Source organism: Chelonia mydas, chromosome 24 (genome assembly GCF_015237465.2).
Source record: "Chelonia mydas isolate rCheMyd1 chromosome 24, rCheMyd1.pri.v2, whole genome shotgun sequence".
Lineage (NCBI taxonomy): Eukaryota > Metazoa > Chordata > Testudines > Cheloniidae > Chelonia > Chelonia mydas.
In genome coordinates, this window is record NC_051264.2 from 3,794,663 (window position 1) to 3,818,150 (window position 23,488).

The 23,488-nt window shown below is 47.3% G+C and overlaps 1 protein-coding gene across 1 annotated transcript; it reads left to right on the forward strand.

The window, feature by feature from the left end:
• The first annotated feature begins 672 nt into the window (after nt 1–672).
• Nucleotides 673–14,950, forward strand: ETV3 (ETS variant transcription factor 3). Its single transcript, XM_037882948.2, has 5 exons — nt 673–827; nt 3,109–3,171; nt 4,275–4,512; nt 7,045–7,160; nt 10,036–14,950. Exons 2-5 carry the CDS (start codon nt 3,126–3,128, stop codon nt 11,232–11,234), a joined length of 1,599 nt encoding a protein of 532 aa, XP_037738876.1. The 5' UTR covers nt 673–827; nt 3,109–3,125; the 3' UTR covers nt 11,235–14,950.
• Nucleotides 14,951–23,488: the final 8,538 nt, after the last annotated feature.

Here is a 23,488-nt window from a genome sequence, read left to right on the forward strand (position 1 = left end):
GAGAGTGTTATTGGAGTATTCAGTACCCCTTCTTCCCCCCAATGCCCCCACCCCACAACTTCTCCTCCCTTCCCCCACCCAACTCACCCCTTCCTCCTCCCTCCCCATCCCAACCCCCAAACCTCCCTCCTTTATCTCCGCCCCCCCAACCCCATCCCTCCCACGCCCCAAATTCCCCTGCCCTACCCCCTTCCTCCCATCCCTCCTCTCTCCCCATTACCCATCTCGATTCCCCCTCCCCGATCTTCCCCTCCCCCTCCAACCCTGCTCCATCCCCTCTCTATATTCTCCCTCCCCTTCCCCCTTTATTCTCCCTCCCTATCCCTTATGTCCCCCTCCCCCTGTAACCCTCCTCCATTCCCCCCTCCTCTTATCACCCCATCCCCTCTCTATAGTCCCCCACCCTTCCCCCGTTTATTCTCCCTCCCCTTTCCATCCCCCCTCCCTTATCTCCCCCTCCCCTCTAACCCTCCTCCATTCCCCTCCCCGTCTCTCCTCCCCCTCCCATTCTGGTCCCACTTCGCGCTCTGGGGTAGTTTGCCCCCTCCGGGCACTCGTTGGAGAGGTAGGCGGATGGGGGTTGGGTGTGCGTGCGTGCGTGCACGGCGGGGCAGGTGGCGCCCGGTGCGTGCGCGGTGACGCCACTGCGGGGCGGAAGCGCGTGGGGGCGCCCAGTCCCGGAAGCGTGTGGGTGGCGCTGGTTCCGGTTCCGGTGGCTGCTGGGCTGGGTGGCGAGGGGGAGGCAGCAGGCGAAGGAGCGAGCGAGCCAGACAGACACTCGGACGGGCGCAGACTCCGCCGCCCAGAGCCGCCGCCCGGGCACTGAGGTGAGGCCGGGGCGGGCGGGGCGCGCTTCCCCCGACCCCCGGGCGGCCGCGGGGCCGCCTCCCGGCCCCAGCCTGGGCCGCCGCCTCAGCCGCTGCTCGGGCCTAGGCGGCGGCGGGGGGGTCTGGGACCGGGGGGGGGGAGGGGATTACCGTATTTACGGGGGAGGGGAATACCGTATTTACGGGGGGCTGGGGGCGGGGTCTCAGGGGCTGCGGGTCAGTGGGGGAGGGGGCTTGGGGTTGACGGGGGTGGGAAATATACGTGGGCCTTAGCGAAGGGGGTCCCTGGGGCTGATGGGAGGGGTGGTGAGGGGCGTATTTAAGGGGCAGGGGGTGGGGGGGTTTCTGGAGGTACGAGGGGGCTGAGGCTCCGCGGGGAAGGATTTCTGGGGGGGCTATATAAGGAAGGACGGGGGTGCTCTCTGGGGATAGAGAGGGGGGGTTGGAGGCTGGGGAAGGGCGCAGTGGGGGCGGTGAAGGTCTGTGGTGCCCACGGGGGGGGGGGTTGTGTTTCTGGGCGGGGATGGGCTCGTGGGGTTATTTGGGGGGCTGCGGGGCAAGGTCAGTTTTGAAGGGGGTCCCTAAGGAGCTGGCTGGGGGTATTTTGGGGTGGCTCGCTGTGGTGGGGTTTGGCAAGCCACCAAAGAGAAGGGTGCTGGAAATTTCTAGGGGCATGAGGGAGAAGGAAGGTGTGGGCCCATCAAAGGCGCTTGCCTGGGGAGAGGGGTGTGGTGAGCTTGAGGAGAAGGGTGCTGGGGTCTGGGGGGGGGTATTGTTAGTGCTGGGCTGGTTAATCCATTTATTGGCCCTTATCAGCTCCTGCTCTGTTAGGAGAAATTGCCTGCTCTAATCCTGGTTTGTTAAGGCTCTTGGTTTTGTCTCATTAATGACTGACTCCCTATAACTTGAGTGTTTAAACACTGGGGTGGGGGGGAAGAAGGAAACCTACTTTAAATTGTCCTGCCCCACCGACGGCGGTGGTGGGGAGGCTTGGGTGCATTAATATAAATGTTTTGAGGTCCCCAAAGGAAGGTTCCAAAGAAATTAAACGTTGTTGTTCAACTGTTAGGATATAGGATACCTCCCCCCCCCCCCAAATGGTGTTGCACCCATAATAACCCCCAGCAAACAGGGTTATGCTCATAAATTAAATACTGATGAATTCTGTAACCCTGCCAATTCCAATCATTATTTACCCTGCTGGAAATTTAAACTATAGGGAACAATGTTTTAAAAAACCAACGTATTGTGGAAAAAAGAAACCTACTGATTATTCCTTTTTTAGAGGGCAACACACTATTCTCACCTACCTCCATTCCCCTACTTTCCTTAGCTTTACCATTTGTAAACATAGACCTTAACAGGAAACTTCATTGAGGAAGTATAAATCTTTAACCAAATGTTCAGTCATTCCTAAGAAGGGCTGATCATAAGCACCTGCTGACAGACCCATTTCCGAGCTGAAACAAGGTTTAAACTGGATTTAGTTTCCACAGTCTTGGTGATGGATACTGTTCACAAGGGACTGTGTAGACAGATCTAGGGCTAGTTCTGGCCCCCACTTATCTTTCAACTTGCATAGAGGTGCACATTCTCTCTCTCTCTGTCTCTCTCCCCCCTTCCCCCGCCCCCCCCCACCCCCACGACTGGACAATTGCAGTGCTTTTTGATGTCTCTCTGCTTGAATAACGCCATGGGTAGAAGGATCTTATGTGTTTACTTCCTGTAACTCAGAATATTCTTGGGAACATGCCTATATCTTGGCTTCGCTCTGTGTGATCAGGCAAAGCACGTGCAGGTAGTTCTTAACACAGGGTTAATTGACCTAAAAAAATCAAAATCAGATGTCCGTTCTTGAGTGGCATTCAGATGTTTGGATATTTTTCCCCTCTCGCTGGTACATCTGGGTGAGCTCAGGAGCTTGTGTATTTTGGCACTCAGGCCTGTCTAGTAACAGAAGACAAACTGTTTGGCTTGTTTTGTCTGTCTCATGGTCCCGTCTTGCTGTAGTGTTTCTTTTTTACATTTCAGTGGCAGGTCAGGAGGGAAGCAGATATTAAATTCTGTGTTTACATGTTGTGGTTTTAAGTCAGGTACTAGTAATTACGGCTGCTAATAGCAGTGAAATCCTGGGTACCATCTCTTGGAGTTGGGAGTATTATCGGTTGGGGGTGGCTACTTTGTCTAAAGGAGCTTTGTACAGGAAGGAAAAAGATTCAAAGTCCTGTGGGTAATAATTGCATATTGATAAAGTTGTTGCTTATTTCCTTTTATTTCACAGTCAGCAGGAGGGAGAAAATGAAAGCAGGCTGCAGCATTGTGGATAAGCCAGAAGGAGCAGGAGGTAAGGAAGTGTATATAATGTGAGATGCTGCACAATGAGAACTCTTAAAAGCCTGATTCTTATTTACACTGAGAACCCTGTACGTGGTTCTGACATTGTAAAGACCCCTTTGTCAGAGCTGTGTGTGCATGGGGATCAGGCCATCAACGTTAACCTAATTACAGGTTTCAGAGTAGCAGCCGTGTTAGTCTGTATTTGCAAAAAGAAAAGGAGGACTTGTGGCACCTTAGAGACTAACCAATTTATTTGAGAATAAGCTTTCGTGAGCTACAGCTCACTTCATCAGATGCATCTTATGCTCAAATAAATTGGTTAGTCTCTAAGGTGCCACAAGTACTCCTTTTCTTTTTGCGAACCTAATTACAGAGCTGTTTGATATTATAGGTGAGGTCTGATGTCCTGTGAGTTTTGGATTTGGAATCACGCAGAGCAGTAACTGGGTTAAGACTTGAATACATTTTCCTCTAGATGTTTTGCATGCAGGGTTTGTGACAACAATAGTTATGCTGGAAAACTGTTCTGGCACAGCTAAACTTGACAGTCATTCATAAGCACCTGTCAGCATGGCTGAAAGTGGTGTAGACTAAGATTTTCTCTTAGAGGCTGGGCAGCTGACTGGATTTGATGAAAATTGTGGGTGCTCAAAACCTCTTAAAAATCAGGCCTCTCGTTTAGATGCCTAAATATGGATTTAGGTGCCTGATTTTAGACACCTACGTTTAAAAATGTGGCCAAGATGTCTGGTGTGTAAAGATACCTTTTCATTCTTTCTGGTTCTTATAATGTCTTTTTTATCTTTAGGTCTTCTGTTTGGTTTCACAATGTTGATTTTTCACATTTTCCACTCTAGGGAGGCAGTATAGTTACAGCAAGGGAACTGGTGGACAGGACCCTTGAGTTCGAGTCCTATTATTTATACTATAGTAGCGTGTAGAGACGGTAACCAAAATCACAGCACCATTCTGCTAGATGCAGTGAAAGGCAGTCACTGCTTCAAAGACCTTACATTTGCTGAGCTCTGTTCCTAGCTCCAGTTTCCTATGTGTTTTTTTGTTTTAATGGCTTTTAATTATTTCACTCTGTTGCTTTGGGTTCTCTTCAAGGCTATCACTTCCCAGAGTGGGCATACAAAACTGAATCGAGCCCTGGCTCCCGTCAGATCCAGCTCTGGCACTTTATCCTGGAGCTGCTGCAGAAGGAGGAATTCCGCCATGTCATTGCTTGGCAGCAGGGCGAGTATGGGGAGTTTGTGATCAAGGATCCAGATGAAGTGGCACGTCTGTGGGGCAGGAGGAAATGCAAACCACAAATGAACTACGACAAGCTGAGCCGGGCCCTCAGGTGAATGGAAGGATCCTTGAAAACAATTGTTGATGAGGGTGAAATATTCAGAATGGGGTTGACAGGGAAGGATAGCTAGAAGATGTGGCTGATTCATGTACAAAGTTGATCGTGGAAATTGACTCAACCTCCCCAGCTCAATTGCCCCTAAACTTTGGAGAATGATGGGACCATCTGGGTGGTTGATACAGTTGTATTTGGAAAAGGTTAGACAGACATGGGGAGGAAATGACCACAAGGTTGCCAGAGGGTTGTGACATAACAGCAGATTTGTCCTCTACCTGACTGTGGGGTGTAATGACATAAATTTGCATTTATAACTTGAAGATCATTGTAATCAGGAATTTACTACTTGGGAGCTTTCCTGTCTCTTCTCTTCCTCTGGTTCTGATGTCTGCTTGAGTAATATATGTGTTGCAGGAAAAATATTGGCTTATTCCATCAGTGATAAAATTTCCAAGAAAGCAACTCCCTTGTTTAAGAGCAGTTCCTACTTCTACAGAATTAGAGGGTGAAGACATGGGATTAAGGTTCCTTCTTGATCCCGCAATCAGTTGTTTTACAACAGTTGTGTTTCCCTTATCTTTATCCTGGTGGTTGTATCTATAAACAAGAATCACAATGCAGGGGGATCCTGGTCTACGACTTGGACCCCTAGGTGCTACAATAACACAAATAATAATTCTTGGCCTCCATCAGTAGTGTTCTGCACCTGCTGCAGCAGTACATTCAGCTGCGCTGCATTAGAGTTCAGCCCTAACCTGCTAGGAGCTGCTGACATCATAGGAGCGTGCATCAGACAGAGGGTAGTATATGGCCAATACTGTCGTGTGGTGGTGGTGGTGGGCAGGGTGACGGGGGTTGATCAGTTTTTACTATGCGCTTCTGGATCTATTCGTAAAGTTCTGTTACCTTTTCTCCTTGCCAACATCCATCCTAGTTCTTGAAATCTTTCCCGCTGTGTAACCTTCACCAGAACACATACCAGTTTTATTTACCCCCTTCAAGAGCTTTTCAATCTCTGCTGTGTTGTTTGAAGGGGGAGGCACCTCGAAATGGGCCCAGGCCTGTTGGCTGGGGAGATGTAGCCTGGGCAGAGCTGTCATTATAAAAATGACACTGGGCTCCGTTCTGAGAAGTTGCGGTGTTACCAACCTTGCTAATAAATATGGGCCTCGCTGTCATGTGCCCTCTGATCCCTCCTGGGCAGGGCAGGCAAAGATAAACAAGGCAGCAAACAAAACAGACACATAATGGAACAGGAAGGAAACAATAAATTGAATAACACCAACGCTGCAATTGATGTATGGGAGTGGAAAAAACTCCACCTGCCTGATCCAGCCATGCCTTGGTTCCTCGATCACACTCAGAACTTCACTGAAGTGAGATTAATCAGCAGTGCTGGCACAAGCAGCCACCTCAAGTAGGAAACCTTTGTCTTCCCACTCCCTCCCCGTACTCCAGCCGCTTGATTTCTTGCCATCTGTGCAAACATGAAGTGCCGACAACCAAGATTTTAAATAGCAAGGGGTGTGGGGGTGAATCGTGTGTAGTATTTCGGTGTACTGGTTAAGTCTATGCTATGAGCTAGGATTTTGATGCCCAGTTTGCGTTGCCATGCACTAGCTCTCCTCGAGCTAGCATGCTAAAAACAGTCATGTAGCCATGGTAGCCCAGACAGCAGTTCTGAGTGCAAACCCACTTAACCCCGTAGGTGCGAGCTTGGCTTGGCTAACCCACAGTCGATCGCCACTACCGTGGCTACGCTACAAATTTTAGCGTGCTACCTTGAGGTGAGCTAGCGCATGGCTATGCCACCTGCGAATCACACTCCCAGATGCTTTCAGAATGTGAGCTTTACTGGAATGCAGACTCTCTTACGGACACGTTCCTTCCCATTCTCAGTCCTTTAACATCCCAGTGGCAACTCCAACTACTGCTACTGCTTACGTGGAATAGTAGCCACAGAAAAGTAACATACTTAGCTATCTTTAATGGAATTTAGCTGTTGGAAATGACGAGCCAATACCATGTGCCCGGCCAGCTCTCTGGGCTGCCAGCAAGTCCTCTGGAAACCACAGTCTGGGAAGCCCTACGGTGGGAGGCAGTGTCACTGATCTCACTGTTTGGGAGGCCTAGTAGAGAGAGCACTGCAGTGGGATCTATGGTTTTATTCCCAGCTCTGCCACTAGCCTGCTGGGTGACCTTGGGCAAGTCACTTTGTCTGTTTCCTCATCTGTAAAAAGCGGATAATGATACTAACCTTCACAAAGTGCTTTGAGACCAATGGCTGAAAAGAGCTATAGACGAGCTAGGAATTATTCTTTGGAAACTTTTCCTGACAACAGCCTCAATTTTCATGTGCGTAATTTTACTCTTCTTCTCTGAGTAGCTTTATTTCTTTGTAGATAGTTGAAACTTGGGCATAGTAGAAGGAAGGCAGGCCTTAGAGTGGCTTAAGCAATAGACATTAAGCTGTATTGCATCTGACTGGCAGAGCTCTTGATAATTTTTTAATTTTTTCTTTGACAGATATTATTATAACAAGAGGATTCTTCACAAGACAAAAGGCAAAAGGTTTACCTACAAGTTCAACTTCAACAAGCTGGTGATGCCTAACTATCCATTTATTAACATACGGCCCAATGGTAAGCTGGAAATGGGGTTCCTATCAAATCCTAATCAATGTGCGTTGATTGGCAGCGTATGGAATGCTGAGCTTATGCTGTGACATGCCTGTAGTGCAGGGAGGCAGGTAAAATCACACCCAGCGATCTGCACAGATTCCTTCCACAATCTCTAATTTGTCCAGGCTGGCGTCTCCCAAGCAATCAGAGCTAATATGGTGGGAATGTCAGTACTATGATGATACTTAAACTGGAGTGCACTTCCCCTCTGTTTGCCCTTTCATGGCAGCCTTCAAGGCAAGCCTGAGGCATACAGGCTTTCTATGTAAGCTTGCTTGTTTGGTTGTCTTTATTGGTTGTTGGGGGTTTGCAGTTCGCTTGCAGTTTTATTTGAGTGTCTTGTCCTTCTGATAGTAGAGGGTTTCGGTTCTATCGCAGGGACCTTGTCCTACGTGCTTGCAAAGCACCCTGTACGTTTATGGTGCCGTATAAATGTGACCTTTCCTGTTGCGATGTCCAGAGGTCTCCGGGACTGGGTACATGTAAATGTTATCAAAATGTTCACAGCCTAAAGACAGCGATAAAAAGCTCCCTGCTCTACTGAAGAGCAGTTAAACCAGCTCTTATGCTGACAGCAGCCTTTGATTGCTGTGTTCCTGCCCCTTTTATGTCAAGCAGAACAATTCTTGGCTAAATTGCTCTGGCTTTCAGGGGAATTTACCAGCAAGTGCAGATCAGAGCAGCTTTCAGTGGTGAGTTTTGACTGGCTTGTGAGTCACGGGAGCTCCTGAACTCTTGTGGTGACCCAAATCCACAATGGTTTAACAGGGTAGCCACAAGGTGCTTAGACAGGAAGCATCGGTGTTGGCCATTAGGATGTTTGGGGCATTGAGTGTCTTGTCGTTGAGTCAGTCATTCCTGAGTAGAAGTTCCACACCAGTAATGCTGCAGTTATGCTGTCAGAGGGTCCATCCATCTTGAGTTCCACTCTGGTGGGTTGTGCGGTGGAATCTAAGATCCCATGACCTGCTTCATATGATTGAGGGCTAACCCTGGAATCACAGGGAGCACACAACCCCAGGAAAGAATACATTCTAATGTTGAAGGATGTGTGCACCATTGGTGGGTGTAGAATGGCATCTGCATATCTAAACAGCCCCCACTCTCACCAGGGCGGATCATGTTGAACATGATCAGTGGGACGCTTCTGGGAGCCATTATGTTTGGGGCCTAAACTGCAGAACTCAATGCTGCAAGGAGGTGGATCAGAAAGGACCCTCGCCTGGCCGTGTTCAGAGCGCCATGCAGGGCTCACCTCATCAAGAGGGCCTGGTGAACAGCTGAAGATCAGCCTAACAAAGTAAAGGGGAATAGTGTTTGTGGAGACTGAGTGATGGCAGCTATTCAAGCCCGGGGATGATAGTCTGAGAGGGATGTTTGTTAACCTTACTGTTGTACTTTGTGCTTAGCCACCGTGATGACTGGGACACTTCATAAATACCTAGATAGATCCTGGCAGTGCAACTACTGTGCATCTAATTCATTATTTGACTCTAAAATCTCACGGGGCAGCCTCCACTGTGAAAGTCCAGAATTGTGGTTTCAAAGAGCCTGTCCTTTCAGAAAGCATCCTCCCTAGGGGTAGGAGGCAATGGAGCAGTAGAAATCGACAATGAAGTAGAGTTGCTTCCCCCATGTGAGAAGAGTTGTATGTAGGGGAGAAATGTATTTTCCAGGTGCTCTGAACCCAAGCAAGAGGAATATAAAATGTAGTGTGAAGCTGCACTGCAGATCTATAATTACTACAGCAACAAGTCTGAGCAGTTCCACCCCAACATTGCTCACTATTGCTCCTGTTTGCCGACACTCCCTCCTGTCCCTGGGGCATGCATTTAAAAAAAAAAAAAAAAAAGTTTGAAGAACTGGAATGCATCTGTCTAATTACAACCTGTTTTCTTTCCTCCTGGCTGGGGGTGGGGGTTGGGATATTAAACCTGTTTGGGGCACTGGAATCTGATTTCTCCTCTTTCCTCTCTGTTGTGTGCACTTCATCAGGTAGAGGTGCTTGGGTCTCTGTGTCTAAGGTGAGAGCAGGCACAAAACTGCATTAATCAGGCTTCTGTTAGCAATAGTAAATATTAAGCACAAGGGTCTTCTCAAGCCTTCAGATGGGAGTGTCTGAAACAGTGCGCACAAGGGACCTGTTTGAGTAGCAATATTACTGGGGAAGTTGTCTGAGATCAAATCTCTTCCATTCTGGAAAAGCACAAATGGGTGGGTTTTGAAGTTCCGTGGTGAGAATTGGAGCTTTATCAGCAGTGTGTGTAGTGGCTTCAATAAAGCTGTATTGCATAACGTCTGTCATGCACACTGCCTCCTCAAAAAGTCTCTCAATTAAACAGGAGAGAGAAGGAGACCTCGAGAGAGACAGAAGGGGCAGGGGAAACATGTTTGGATCTGAAAATCACCGATTAGTTGGCAGTGCTGAGAACCCGAAGAAGAGCTCTGTGTAAGCTGCAAAACTTGTCTCTCACCGGCAGAAGTTGGTCCAATAAACGATATTACCTCACCCACCTTGTCTCTCTCTCAAGCTGAGAGAGGCAGGAAGGATGCTTCAGGCACCAAAGGAGACGATTCACCTCCAAGGGTGGCAAGATTTTGAGGTGGGCAGAGGTGATTGAGGTATTTGGCAGGGAGATGAGGGGAATAGAGAGCAGGTTTCTAAGGCTGCTTCTAGCCAATCACCTATTACACTGCAGAGAATATGTGGTGCTTTTGTGTTACTTTTTAAGCATCTCCATGTACAGCCCCAGCCATGAAGCTCTTACACGTGACACTTTCCTCCCTGGCCACGTGGGTTCCTAACACTCCTTTCTCATTCTCTCCCTTGCACCAGGTGTCGTCCCACAGAGTGCCCCACCCGTCCCCACCGCTTCGTCCCGCTTCCATTTCCCACCCTTGGACAGCCACTCTCCCGCCGAGGACGCCCAGCCCAGCCGGTTCTCCAGTGGATCCCTGGGACCATCCAGCCAGGAGCCTCTGAACGACAGCGGTGACAGGAAGCCTGATGTGCCGGAGTTGGAGGATGTCTCCTCAGACTGGCGGCGTGGCGTGGATCTCATGGCTTCTCGGAATGCCGTGGGTGCTGGGAGCATCAATAATCAGAAGCGCAAGCCGGAGATCATGCTGCCTCTCTTCACGAGGCCTGGGATCTACCCGGATCCTCACAGTCCTTTTGCCGTGTCCCCTCTTCCAGGACGCGGTGGGGTCTTAAATGTCCCAATCTCGCCTGCGTTGTCTCTGACTCCGACCCTCTTCTCCTACAGCCCCTCGCCAGGTCTCAGCCCCTTCACAGGTAGCAGCTGCTTCTCTTTCAACCCCGAGGAAATGAAACACTACCTGCATTCACAAGCCTGCTCGGTCTTCAACTACCACCTGAGCCCGCGGACTTTCCCCCGCTATCCGGGGCTCATGGTCCCACCACTACAGTGCCAGATGCATCCCGAAGAGCAGCCCCAGTTCCCGATCAAGCTTCAGCCTCCACCTGTGGGGCGTAAGAACAGAGAGAGACTGGAAAGCTCTGAAGAGGTGACTGCCCCCCAGCTGGCTCCGGCTTCACCCAGGGTTAAGGTTGAGCCCATAGTGGACAAGGAGCTTGAGAGCGAAGAGCCACCAGCCAAAGGGAAGGACAAAAGTGAGGAGGAGGAGGAAGGGCCTGGCATGGTAATGCCAAACACCAGCCTGGAAGGAGAGAGAGGTGCTGTATTTGCCAGGCCAGCTGCCCCGTCCTGGCCCTCAGTGCCACCAGCACCTACCCGAATAAACTTCCCCACTGAAGAATCCCAGGGGCAAGGGGAAGGAGGTGGAGAGAAGCCATCCAGAGAGCCAGTGGGAGACACCGGGGTGCAGGAAAAGAGAGAGGATGCCCTGATGCCACCAAAACTGCGTCTAAAACGTCGTTGGAACGGTGACCGGCAGGCTGAAGCCCCAGAGGAGCACCAGAACGGGAAGCTGCACTGGAACGGTGTGTTGGGTGCCTCACACCTCGTCTCGCCACCCAAGGCAGTGACAGCCACAGCTGCATCGGACACCTAGGAGCTAACTGGAAAGCGCTACAGTCCATTTGTACTAGAATCCATGTATTTATGTAGCAACATTGCAGAGGGGGTGGGGGCGGGGAACTAGAATGGTTTGATAATTCTAGGGACTAGGACTTTGGTTTTTTGTTTTGTTTTAATTTGTTGAATCGCAGGTGAGACTCTGCTTGTCCTGGTTAGGAGAGGGAGGCGCTAACCTCTTCTGAGCGTGAGGTTGAGACCTTGGCGCAAACTCCAGAAAGACCAAGCCACAGTCTCCAGCGAGGCTTATGAACTCCAGACATAATCTACTTTATATTCTCTAGTATTTATAGAAGCAGGAATCTGAATATAGTTTCTTTTTATGGCGTCGGGTGCGGCAGTGGAAAAAGATTTCCGAAACAGTTCAATCGGCGATGCTATTCTTTATTTTTTTTTTTTTGGTCGGCGTCACGAGCTGTTGCTCTTTTCAGCGGGTTTGGCGGACGGGAGTGTTGCACTGTCTTTAAATTGAAACAGAGATTGCAGGAAGACAAACACAAAAAACCAAACCAGCTTGGCGTCAGTAGGAGGAAGCTGCTGAAAATGCAGCAGTCAGTGCTTTTTGAGTCAAGCTGTATGTCTGACAAACAACTCTCATTAGGACTTGAAGACGCGATGGTCGTTCTTTCAGCCTTCTTGAAATATTGAAAAAGCCATGAGCAATTGTAAAATCTTTCAGGGAAGGGAGTAGTGGAGTGGGAAAAATAACCTAATGCCTTTAATAGAATGCATTAAAATGTACCCTAGGTTTTTTCTTCTTCTTTCTAATAGAATGGGTGGGGTGGGGAAGTGCTTGGAAGATTAACCCTCTAATTTGATTGTGGTGAGTTCATGGAAAAGGAATGAGAGCTTTGTTAAATCTACTCCCTTTATTGTTTGGTTCCCCTATCACTTTGAGTCATGCCTTAAGTACATAGATACACTTTATGTGATCAGGGTCTGTTGACAGAAGAAGCTTGTATAACAGCTGGATCTTCCTGACCGAGGTTGGGTTTCCATTTGGTATTGGGGTCTGTCTCACCTTTAATACCATTGGGAGGAAAACGTTGTTTAGATTGACTGCGATGGGTGTGGATATAAAGGATTGCGCGGAGGGACAGGGAGAGGAACAGGGCAGGGCGGCATTGAAGACAGTGTTCCGGTGGGGGCAAGAAAAGTTCAGAGGTGAATTTTAGAGGGCAAGCTGGTGCTATAGAGCATGACAGCTGTTTGGTGAGTGGTGGTGGTGGTTACTCAGACCTTGCTTTGTAAATCTTGCCACATTATTTGCGATAAAACTGCTGGTTCCCTGGATAGCTATGTTTCTCATTAGACTAATTGGCCTGGGCTTCAGATTACACCAAGGAATGTGATTCTTTCCTGTTGCATTGGGACTAATTTCTAATGATTCCTTGAAAGGAACTTGAACTCGGCAGGGATAAAGTCGTATCTACAGTGTTGTCGTTTTTTCATGCAAGTCTAGGAAAACAGTTTTGAGCAGGCAAGCTACTTTAATAGAGAGCTTAGCAACTGTTGTGAGGGGCAGGGCCAGTATGTGTGAGCAGAGTATTACTTGCATACGCTATTAGGCAAATATAAACCTGGTCTACATGGTTAAGAGGGCAGTTTGCCTGCTCAGCTTGGAGCCAGTGAGCTGAAAACCTGGCCAGAAGGCCCTGCCTAAGCGAAGTAGTGTACATAGTACAAGGAGCATTCTTAGATGAACTGCTCTGCTTGGTAACTACTGCCTCAGAGGCACTGGCAGAAATGTGTGTAAATCAGGGGGTGGGGAAGGGGTTGTGATCTCTTTACTGGGGCATCTCCGCTTCGTTGCAGCATCTGTGCCGTGGTGCAGTTCCCGCTTCGCTCCCAGCTGCCTGATCTGTGCGGGGTGGCTGGTTCAGCTGTGGTTTAGAATCCACGGACTTCCTAGCTCCCAGTTCTTGGCAGTAACCATTACCCCACAGGGTTGCCTTTCTAGCATCTAGGTTTACCTCCAAATTTGGAACTAAGCACGGGGGGAAAGGGAAAGGCATCCCCGGCTTTCGGAACATCCCTTTCCCGAAGAGTGGGCCAGCAGATGTCAGTATGAACTCAGGAATAAAAACTCGAGGCCTTTCGAATCAGTAATGCATATCTTCAGCCCCGTCATACCCAAGTGCCAGAATCAATGGATGCTGCTCCCATTTGAGGGGGGAATAAAATCACCTGTTTCGCGCTTCTTTTTCCAAATGAAAGTTAAAACTACATTTAAAATGTCATTTGGCTTTAAAAGTTTGCAATCGGTTTGGGTTGGGGGTGGGAGGGTCGATTGTCATTGCACTGCAAACTGGGATCTCCAAGTTCAGGGATAAAGGACTCAGGTTCTCAGGACAATGGACCAGTGAACGCTGGGTACATCAGCGTTGGCGTGATGTATTCAGCTTTGGAGAAGGGGGCGGCAAAGCCCATTAGGCAGCGTTACCCTGTTCCCCAGCTGGCTCAGGAAGACACCTTTTTGCAGAGGTGTTCCTCCTGACCGGACTTAACATTGCCTAGCAGCAGCTTAAAGGAGGAAGCTTATAAATACATTTTAAATAAAATATATATATATTCCAGTGTGCCAAATATTTAAACTTTTAAAGTTTAAATGGTTGAAATCTCAGCGTCCACCTGTATTAACTAATCAAGAGCATGTTAATGTTTTAAACCATTTTTGCTTTGTTTAGCCATAGAGAATCTGTAGGAAAGGAACTTTAATGAGACAACCAGCAGTAATCTGAGGCTTGTGGGAGAGAATTGTCAGGGCAAAGCGTGGGGTTGGGAATGTTAGCCAAGCATCTCCCCTCAGTGTTGCAAAATTGTCAAGCCCTGGGGTCAGTCTGCTCAATAATGAAAATTATTCCTCTCATCCCCCAGGGAAGGGTGAGTTGGATTTTGCAAGGCTATACTAGCTGGGGGTGGTATTTGGCTAATACTGCCCCACTCCACATAGGGAATTTAACCTCTCTACAGTAGTGTGTGGGTGAAGAGAAAGGAACAGCCTCCTCTAGAAGCATTAAAACCCTAGTGACAAACTGTCACTGTCTTCATCTACAAGACAGGTTAAACCGATTGCTTGGTTGTCTTGTTTTTTTATTTATTCTATAATTATGTGTTTATTTTTTAAAGTAACTTTTTTCTTTTTTTTCCTCTTATGGTTCCTGGTGGGTTTTAAAAAGGATTTCTTCTCTTGGTTTGAAATATTTTTAATCAGATTGTTTAAAAAAAAAACCTGTTAAATTTTAGAGTGTTTTTAAGGAGAAAAAGTATTTACTGATAGAAAGTTGTTTTTTTTTTAAAAATTCACTTTTCGCGAGGCATGTTCTTTGACTTTATTAGAGTTGATTCAGCAGGGATTAGTATGGATGCATACACATCTGACTCTGTTAGCTTGAGCTATCTGTCCACTGAAAGCAGAATTAAGTGTGTGTATATGTACATAAAAATGTAAAGTAGTCTTTAAATACTCCATTGTGCAGTGCCTTTAGCTGTCCCACTTTCTATAAAGTCTTCAAAAAAGTTTGCATATATATATTATATATATATATGATGTAATGTTATAGAAATATATGTGTAATATACATATTTTTTTCCAGGGGTATCTGATAGCTCTGTATTTTGTTATGGAAGTTGAAAGAAAAAAAGTATTTTACCTCAAATTAAAAAGTTAAATAAACCTTTTAAATAAGTCAACAAGGTTTTTTTAGTTTATTTGTGCTTTGCCAGATTGTCTGTCTATATGGTGCCCATTAGCGGAGTATCCTCATGCCTCAGACACGCTAATGCATGGATGCTCACATGCATGGTGAGAGATGGGGAAGAATCATCCACCTTTTACAAGTTGGGAAACAAATAGATTCAGTGATTCAACTGTTGTCTTGCAATAAGTCCTCAGCAGAACTGAAAACTGAATCCAGATCTTCCAAGTCAATTGCTTTAATCACAAGACCGAACTCTGCATTCTGAGGCCTAGCTGTTCTATAGCACTTCGAGATCTGCAGAGGAAAAGATCTCTTACAGAAGGTCAGTGTGACTCTCTGCATTTTAGGACTGGTGAAACTGAGACACAAACCGGGGAGTGACTTGACCATGGTTGTGTGGCAGAGCCAGGAGTAATACCCAGGTGTCCTGGTTACCAGTCCTGTGCCTTAGTCAAGGACCATTTTCACAGGTTTCCTCAAATGCCACTTGCATTCAGAGTCTTGTCTCATGCATTTCTCTAACCACCCTCCCCTCCTGCTAATGGAGATCATTATTTTCTTCTCCACAGTGCACTGTCAGTAACCATGTCCTTGGTACCTTAAACCCTTGAGTATGCCTCCTCTTCTGTCTGTCACCGTGACTACTCTCTCCTTCGTACGTGCGCAGGTTCATAATCCGACAGCTTCGTGCTCTGCTTCATTTTCTTCCTCTGGTTTGCCCTGAATTGCGTCCTGGTCCTCACAGTCGACACCAGCACGTTGTATGTTTTTTCCAGGTCGTTCTGAACATTCCTTTGTGTTGGTCGTTTCCGTGGAGATGCATAGTGCATTCTGGCTGTTCGTATCGATGCTGCTCCTCATGTCCTCCAGCAGGAGGTGCTCACAGAATGAGTTTGCCCTGTATCTGCTTCCCCCCTCTCCAGAGAACTCAAATGTGTGACCTCAGTGGCATATTTCGGCTCCCCCATCTCTAGTGGGCGAGCAAATGCAAACCTGAATTTCCAGTGACTGGCTATTGTCCAGACCTTACAGGTGAAGGCTCCTCTCAGAATGCGTGTAGTGAGTTAAGTTTTGGCGCCATTCGTCTCCTGGAACTCCTCTGACTTTGGAATTGTGCAGTTCGTTGCCAGTGTCCTATTGTAACCTGCTCGCTCTCTGAGCAAGGCTGAAGAGGTGCCAAAGGCAGCTGCCTGCATCGCAGGAATTCATCTTGAGTGCAGTCTTCCCATCGTGTTGTCGTAATTATCCTCGAGTTTAAGCGCATTGTGTTCTTATGCCCATCTTTAGCACCTTTGTCCAACCCTTCCAATATACAGGGTATTTTTTGTTCGCCATTTTAACCCTGCCCTTTGAATAACACTGACCGACATAGCGTTGGGATAGATCAGCAGCTGTTAAAGACCTACTGAAGAAGTAGACATGCAGCCCATGTAATGGAAGACAACCACTCAATGTGCAGCGGCAGTCAAAAAGGAAAACAATGTTGGGAGTCATTAAGAAAGGGAGAGAGAATAAGACAGAAAATATTGCCTCTATATAAATCCATGGTACACCCACATCTTGAATACTGCGTGCGGATATGGTCGCCCCATCTCAAAAAAGATATACTGGAATTGGAAAAGGTTCAGAAAAGGGCAACAAAAATGATTAGGGGTATGGAACAGCTTCCGTATGAGGAGAGATTAATAAGACTGGGACTTTTCAGCTTGAAAAAGAGACGGGCGGGATATGATAGAGGTCTATAAAATCATGACTGGTGTGGAGAAAGTAAATAAGGAAGTGTTATTTACTACTCATAACACAAGAACTAGGGGCACCCAATGAAATGAATAGGCAGCAGATTTAAAACAAAGAAAAGGAAGTATTTCTTCACCCAACACACAGTCAACCTGTGGAACTCTTTGCCAGAGGATGTTGTGAAGGCCAAGACTAAAACAGGGTTCAAACAGGAACTAGAAAAGTTCATGGAGGATAGGTCCAACAATGGCTATTAACCAGGATGGGCAGGGATGGTGTCTCTAGCTTCTGTTTGCCAGAAGCTGGGAGTGGGTGACGGGGTGGATCACCTTATGATTCCCTGTTCTGTACATTCCCTCTGGGGCATGTGGCATTGGCCACCGTCAGAAGAAAGGATACTGGGCTAGATGGACCTTTGGTTTGACCCAGTATGGCCATTAGGCTGCTCTTTCGTTAAGAGGTGGGGTATCCTTCAGACTACGCCGGGCCCTAACTAGCTGTATCACTGAGGTGGTAGTAATATGGTCAAGCATTTTCCCTTCATTCCTGTAACTGCGCTGTGGACTCTATCTTAGCTGTTTCATTTGACTATCTGAAATTTTGCCTGGTGAGATTGCCTGACATGAATACGAGTGATGTGCTGCGGTGGAGCTTGGTAACTGCAATGTTGGCAGGTAAAAGGATGAAACGTGTCTTTTAAGCCTAGGACTGTGCCAGCGGCAAGCAATGATCCCAGCAGCAAGAATCCATGGAAAGCTCTCCTTGGTTACAGGAGGAGGCCTTAATTGCTCAGTGATGATACTGATGTGAGATTCTCCTGGTGAAATAGGCTCCAGCCCACCACCATGGGGAACCTGATGTTGTATGGTCAATAGCAGAAGCCTTTTCACCCCCCAGATAAGACTAGTGCGAACGTTGGACGTCGGTACAGACAGCTGTGGAGTGCAGGCTTTCTCCAACAGGTGTGATGCAGTCAAGGAATGGCTGGTGCAGACACAGTACGATAGGGCCAAGATTTAACCCACTCATAGTTTTAATATCTCCAGCACACACTTTCTGTTCCATCCAATGCCTGTCATTTGAAGGCTTATTTTGATTTAGCTTAAAGAAGCTCCTAATAGACTTTAAACACAAATAAATCCAGTTTCAACCTAAATAAGTGTCCACAAAGGAACTTGCAGCAAGCTTTTGGTATTGCAGTGGTGCCTAGCAACCTCCATTGTGCACCAGAACCCCATTGTGCTAGGCTCTGTACGTACACGAACAGAAGGATCATCTGCGCCCCCTAAGGACTTGTAATCTATATATGAGAGACAACAAATTGATACAGGCGGAGCACAAGGAAACAATGAGACAATACAGGTTGGGGCAATGGGCAGTGGTCTCAGCTCAAGCTTGTTTAAAGTAAACTTAAACTGGCTTAAAAATTGCATCTTTAAAGCGTTAGCCATGGAAAGTGGCCTTGAAGTAGAGAGGGGGGTGATGCATTGCCAGTGTAATGTCAAGGAGCCTGGTAGTGTGACTGAATCAAGCCCAGTGACTTGTTCATGGTCATAGAGGAGATCTGTGTCAGAAGGGGATTAGACATTGGGAGTTCCTGGCCCTGTGCGTACACCACAGAACTGTGCTTTTCTGTGATCACATTTCAGTGCCCCTTTTATAATTCTCTTGTAAATTGCTTCAGTACAAATAGAACGGTAATGCTGCATTTCAGGTCATTAAAATCCAACCTTTACCAGTTGCCCCCATGCAAAATTTTCTCTTAAGAAGCAAAGAAATTCCCGGCAGTGTCAGTTGGCCTGTCCTTCTGTTGCTGCATGTGGTTTGGCAAAGGCCTTACATTCAGTTTTTTAAATGCATGTTAATAGGAATTGCATGTTAAATACCCATTAATTACAAGGACATATGTATTAGGGTTTGATAGTGCTGTGAGCAGCCCCTATCTGTTTTCTGGCTAATCCTCAAAGGTTTATACTAATCAATTAGTTTTTGTAACCTTAATAGCATTTGCTGTCTGTCAGATATAAACAGAATGCATATTTGAAACACGTTAAAGTGTTTCCAGTAATAGCACTGAGTTGTGTATGAATCCCTGTTCTTTAGGACTGAAACGCAATGAAATAGACAAAGATTGCAGTGGTACACAATGAGACAAAGGGCCTGATCTTTCTTTGAACTAAGACCGCTCTAGTGGTGCAAAGGGGCCATAATGTTAGTGTAACTGATTTGCACCCACTTCAAGCCTCCTTTCCACGGGCAGCCTGCTGAAAAGAGCATCAATGTAAGAGCTTGTCTACATGGGGAAATTGGCCAGCAGAGCTGTAGCAGAATAATTAGCTTGACTGCTCAATTTCCTAATGTAGACACACTTGGCTCCAGTTGTCATTTAGGGTTTAAGGGCAACCGTTGTAAGTTTGTGTTATGTGCATGTGTGAAATTAGATCAACATGGTGAGTGTTGCTCATGAAAGCTGTGAAATGGTACTTTCTGTTTAAAATGTGTGGGGTCGAATTGGTCCCTTACATAACTCTGATTTCCTGCCATTTATCTTAAACTGGTGTGCAAAGGGAGCTAAAGCTCTGCATCCAAACTGCCCTGGGTGTTTAAAATCTGAATCTAGGTCTAAATGTTTGTAGTTTAAATCTATCTCTGCCTTGCATATGGGACCTAAAGTGGCCTCCATGGCCTCCATTATTATAGTGTCTGGGCACCTCACAATCTTCACAACCCCTCTCTCCCCAGCCCCACCCAGTGAGGCAGGGCGGTGTGGTGTTATCCTAATTTTTTTCAAAATCTTCTATGACATTCTTTCCAACAGAAAAGTCCGCGGGGAGGTGGAGAACTGCATTCGCTCCAGGAGCTTTCTTTGTGCGTGAAGACTTGTGATGTAGATTTCTATTATGGTGATGGGCGCTTTAGCAACGCATGTAGTGACCCATAATGTGGAGAGCATTGGGTGCTTAGAACCTCTCTGAATCAGGCCCCCCCCGGAAGTTAATTTTCCCCTCTCTAATTCCTCGATTGCAGTACGAGGTTCTCGGGCTCAGCCTGCTCCCCCAGAGATCTGGTTGGCGGTTAGAGCTGGCTAAAAGTTTTCCATCTTGGTTGCGTTTTGACAGAAAACTTTCACTTTTTTAACCAAATTTCCCACCTTTTCAATGAAAAAAACATTTTAAAAAATCAATCTGAAATGTTTACACCAAAAACTGTTTTCTAACATCGTTTGGTTCCCTTTTTCCATTGAAAAGGGGATAGTTTGACAAAATAAACTGTTTTCATTTTTAAAAATTTTCGGGGAGGGGGGAATGATTGTCCTTTTCTAGCCAGCTCTCCCAGCTGTTCTCATGAGCCTCAAGGTGACCACGCTGCTGATTTAAGAGCCTCTTTCCCTTCACTGAGCTCAGCCGAGGAATTTTAAACCAACAGAGATTTTTCCAGCCTGGTGCTCATCCCTCCTTTCCAAATATTAGCACAGCCAAAAGCCAGGAATTCAACCTTAGTGCATTAAGTAGCTTGCTTACTCAAGCAGTTGCTCCAGGGGTTTAGGAGAAAGATGCACCTTCTTTGGCTTAGCATGGTGGTCTAAAAGTTGACTGGGTGGGGCAAAGAAAGTCAGGGTGAGGTTGGAACAGGGTGAGAGTCAGGGCTCCTCGGTTCTTGTCTCAGCTCTAAGAGGGGAGTGTTGTCTAGTAGTGACTTCAGGGGAATCTGGGGTGAAATCCTGGTCCTGTTTGTGGTTCAGAGAGCATGGTCTAGGGGTGAGCACAGGGGTCTGGGAATCTGGATCCCTGAGTTCTATTCCCTGCTGTGTGTGTGGGGGGGGGGGGGACTGGGGATCGGGGTTGCTGGGGTCTGTTCCTGATTCTGGGGGAGTGATATCTAATGGTGAGAGCAGAGGACTGTGGGAGAAAGGACACCTGGGTTCCACACCTGCCTCTGCACCTCATCTTCCCCCTTTGCAAAATCGGGATAACGATACGGAAACCACGTAAAGGGTTTTTTCCCCATACATGTTATGGGTAGTGATTTGGGTTCACCAAATAAACCCCCCTTCCACCTGCTCCTCCGCCTCACTCTGTCAAAGCCGGAGTGTTATTGCAAAGCAGCCCAAAAGCCGTTAGCCCCCCCGCTTGGCAATGGAGGGCATGGGGGAGAGCAGATGGCGGTATTGATCTGTTAGATTACTCAATTTCACCCGTATTGATCAGGTAATTGCTTTATCTCAGTTCTCATTTGAACACTGCATTGCCTTCTCTCTCCCCCCTCCCCACGATGCGCTCGCTCTGTTTTTTAACTCTCATCTGTCATAGACCTCCTGGATGCCTCAGATTAAAGAGAGAGATGGGGTGAGAGGATGATGAAGCTTTGATAGCCTTAACCGGCATTCATTTCATCGGCCCAAAAGATGACACCTGGCGTGCCAAGACAGACCCTTCCAAAATACACTGAGAGTTTCACGTAGGGCTGTACGCGTTGCTGCTCTCGCGACTCTGAATATGAGAGCTAATGATCATTCCAGTGTGATAGTGCCCTAGGAAATAAAGGTATCATGGTGGTTTCCGGACATCCTCTTCTGCAGCCTTGGTTATCTCTTACAACACATCTGGAGGCAGAGTCTGATCGTCCTGGTGTAAATCTGAAGTAAGTCCTTGGAAATCCTGTCTGGCCCTTTAAAGGGAAGCTGCTGAGATAAAAATCCGCCGAAATGATTCTAACAGAACTGTACTAGTCAGAGTCCCTATCCTGCAATTGGACCCACTAGCTCAGCCCCCAGTGCCTATACAGAGCCCCAGTGGAAATCCCAGGCCCCATTGGGCTGAGTGCTGCATAGACCGAGTGAGAGACAAGAGACATCCCCTTCCCCAAAGAATTCTCACTGTAAATAGCCAAGGTAGCTAAGGAAGGGTGGTTATCATTGTATAGATGGGGAACTGAGGAATAGAGAGGAGAAGTGACTTGCCCCAAGGTTATACAGCAGAACCAAGAAAGGAACCCAGGTATCCTGAATCCCAGGCCAGGACCTGGAAGACTTTTGTTTTCTTGTTAGAAATAACAGGAATATCAATCTCCCCTCCTTTACTTCCCTTGAGGTCTCCTCAGAGGACTAGAGAGCTGGTGTTGGACTTGCAGCACTGCCCTGCGGCGAAGGGCTGTGGATCTCTAACAGATCTTTCCTGCCAACTAGTTGTCAGGCTCCTGATTTCTGTAGGTGCTCACAAAAACTGCATATAGGGCGTGATTCTTCATTGCCTGGTGCAATCACAGCAGGGTAGCGTTGCATACCCGCTCTGCACTGGGGTAGAGGACTGCAAAGGACGCAAGGCGATGGAGAAGTGGGGCCAGAATTTCTACATCTGGATGGAATATTTTTTTTCCCCTCTCAATCGCTCCTCGGACTACGCTGGTAGTTGTGATGGCCTGATCTTAGCATGGGCTTGTTTAGACAAGGGAGGTTTGCTCCAGGGTAATTCTATTGATGGAGTTAGACAAGTGCTGCAGTGGCACGAAATGGGGCTGACAGGGTCTTACTGTAGGGCAGTGTATCAGCACTGGGGATGGCAGTGTTTTAAGGACTGTTTGGAATTGTGTGGGGGGGGGGGAGGGTGTTCCCTGGATATGCTTTCGGGATAGGGGGTGTTGTAGTCAAGCATGCCATTAGAGTCCGTCTGCAGAGAACTAGCCTTGCGCCAGGTGAGGTGAATTGTACCTATTTGCCCTCGGTGCAGCCTGTTTTCCCCCCTCTCTGTTTTCGGGTTCTTGCGTGTAGCCATTCTAAATTCAAAGAAGTAAAGTTGTGTTACATTGCAAACTTCCAGCAGGAGTATTTAGGTTGTTCTCTAGCTTCTCTGTCAACTTAACAGGGATTCATACTGGGGTAGCTCCTGGTACATATAGACGCAGTAACTTAGTAAAGACAGGGTATATTTATTTCTCCAGTCACTCAGAGTCTTTCAGGAAAATTGAGAAGACAAGACCTGAATTTCTAACGTTAAAACCCTCTATTCTATTTCACTTTATTGAAAACCTCTTTGGTCTTTATAAACCAGCAGCATAAACAGACCAAGAAAAAGAAGGAAAAAAAAAAGCACAAATCCAAGCCAATCGCCTTTAAACAAGTGCAGCAATGTTATGCCACAATGGGGGACCGGAAGTGTAGGAGTTGGGGTTGCATCTCGCCACCTTTCCAGACCTGACCTAAAGCCCATGGAAGTTAATGGGAGTCTTTGTTAGCTTCAGCGGGCGTTGAATCAGCTCTGTTGCGCTCAGACCAAGACCTTTGTGCCTTCTTCAAACAGAAGAGCTCCAAGATGTTCCTTAGCCTGTAGATTACTTCCACCTCAAACGATGGTTGAAGTTCAACCCCATGGAAGAAAGAGCTGGGAGAGTGGTCCCTTAATCCTGGATTTAAGGGCCTAGAAAATGCCCGCTCTAGAAACACCAGGAGAGATTTTCCATGTCCAAACTGGAAGTTGGCCAAGACAACCCCGTTCTCTTCCATTGTTCAGAAAGGCGCAGGCAGCCAAACGTAATTCGTGCAAATGTTTTGTTGGCCAGGGCAGCTGGATTGTTCGTAATAGTCTTCTCACAAACTCAAGAAGCTGGTTTGCAAGGAGTATGTAAGCCAGGCAAGTGGATTTGTGGGCAGCAAACAAGAAAGAAGTTGGAAATTTGTGGCCTGATCATGCATCCTTTGTGCACTGAGCCCTTTCTAACTTCAAGGAGAACTTTGGAGGCAGGAACGAAGTACAGGTCCTTGGTCTGACTAAAGGAGGCCAAATGTTTGAGGGGCCTG

Bases quoted from the DNA above. Each gene is read 5' to 3' on its own strand.
- ETV3 (XM_037882948.2), top strand. From the start codon at position 3,126: ATGAAAGCAGGCTGCAGCATTGTGGATAAGCCAGAAGGAGCAGGAG. The intron at 4,513-7,044 runs GTGAATGGAAGG...TTTCTTTGACAG, and splicing joins AAGCTGAGCCGGGCCCTCAG to ATATTATTATAACAAGAGGA. The intron at 7,161-10,035 runs GTAAGCTGGAAA...CCCTTGCACCAG, and splicing joins TATTAACATACGGCCCAATG to GTGTCGTCCCACAGAGTGCC.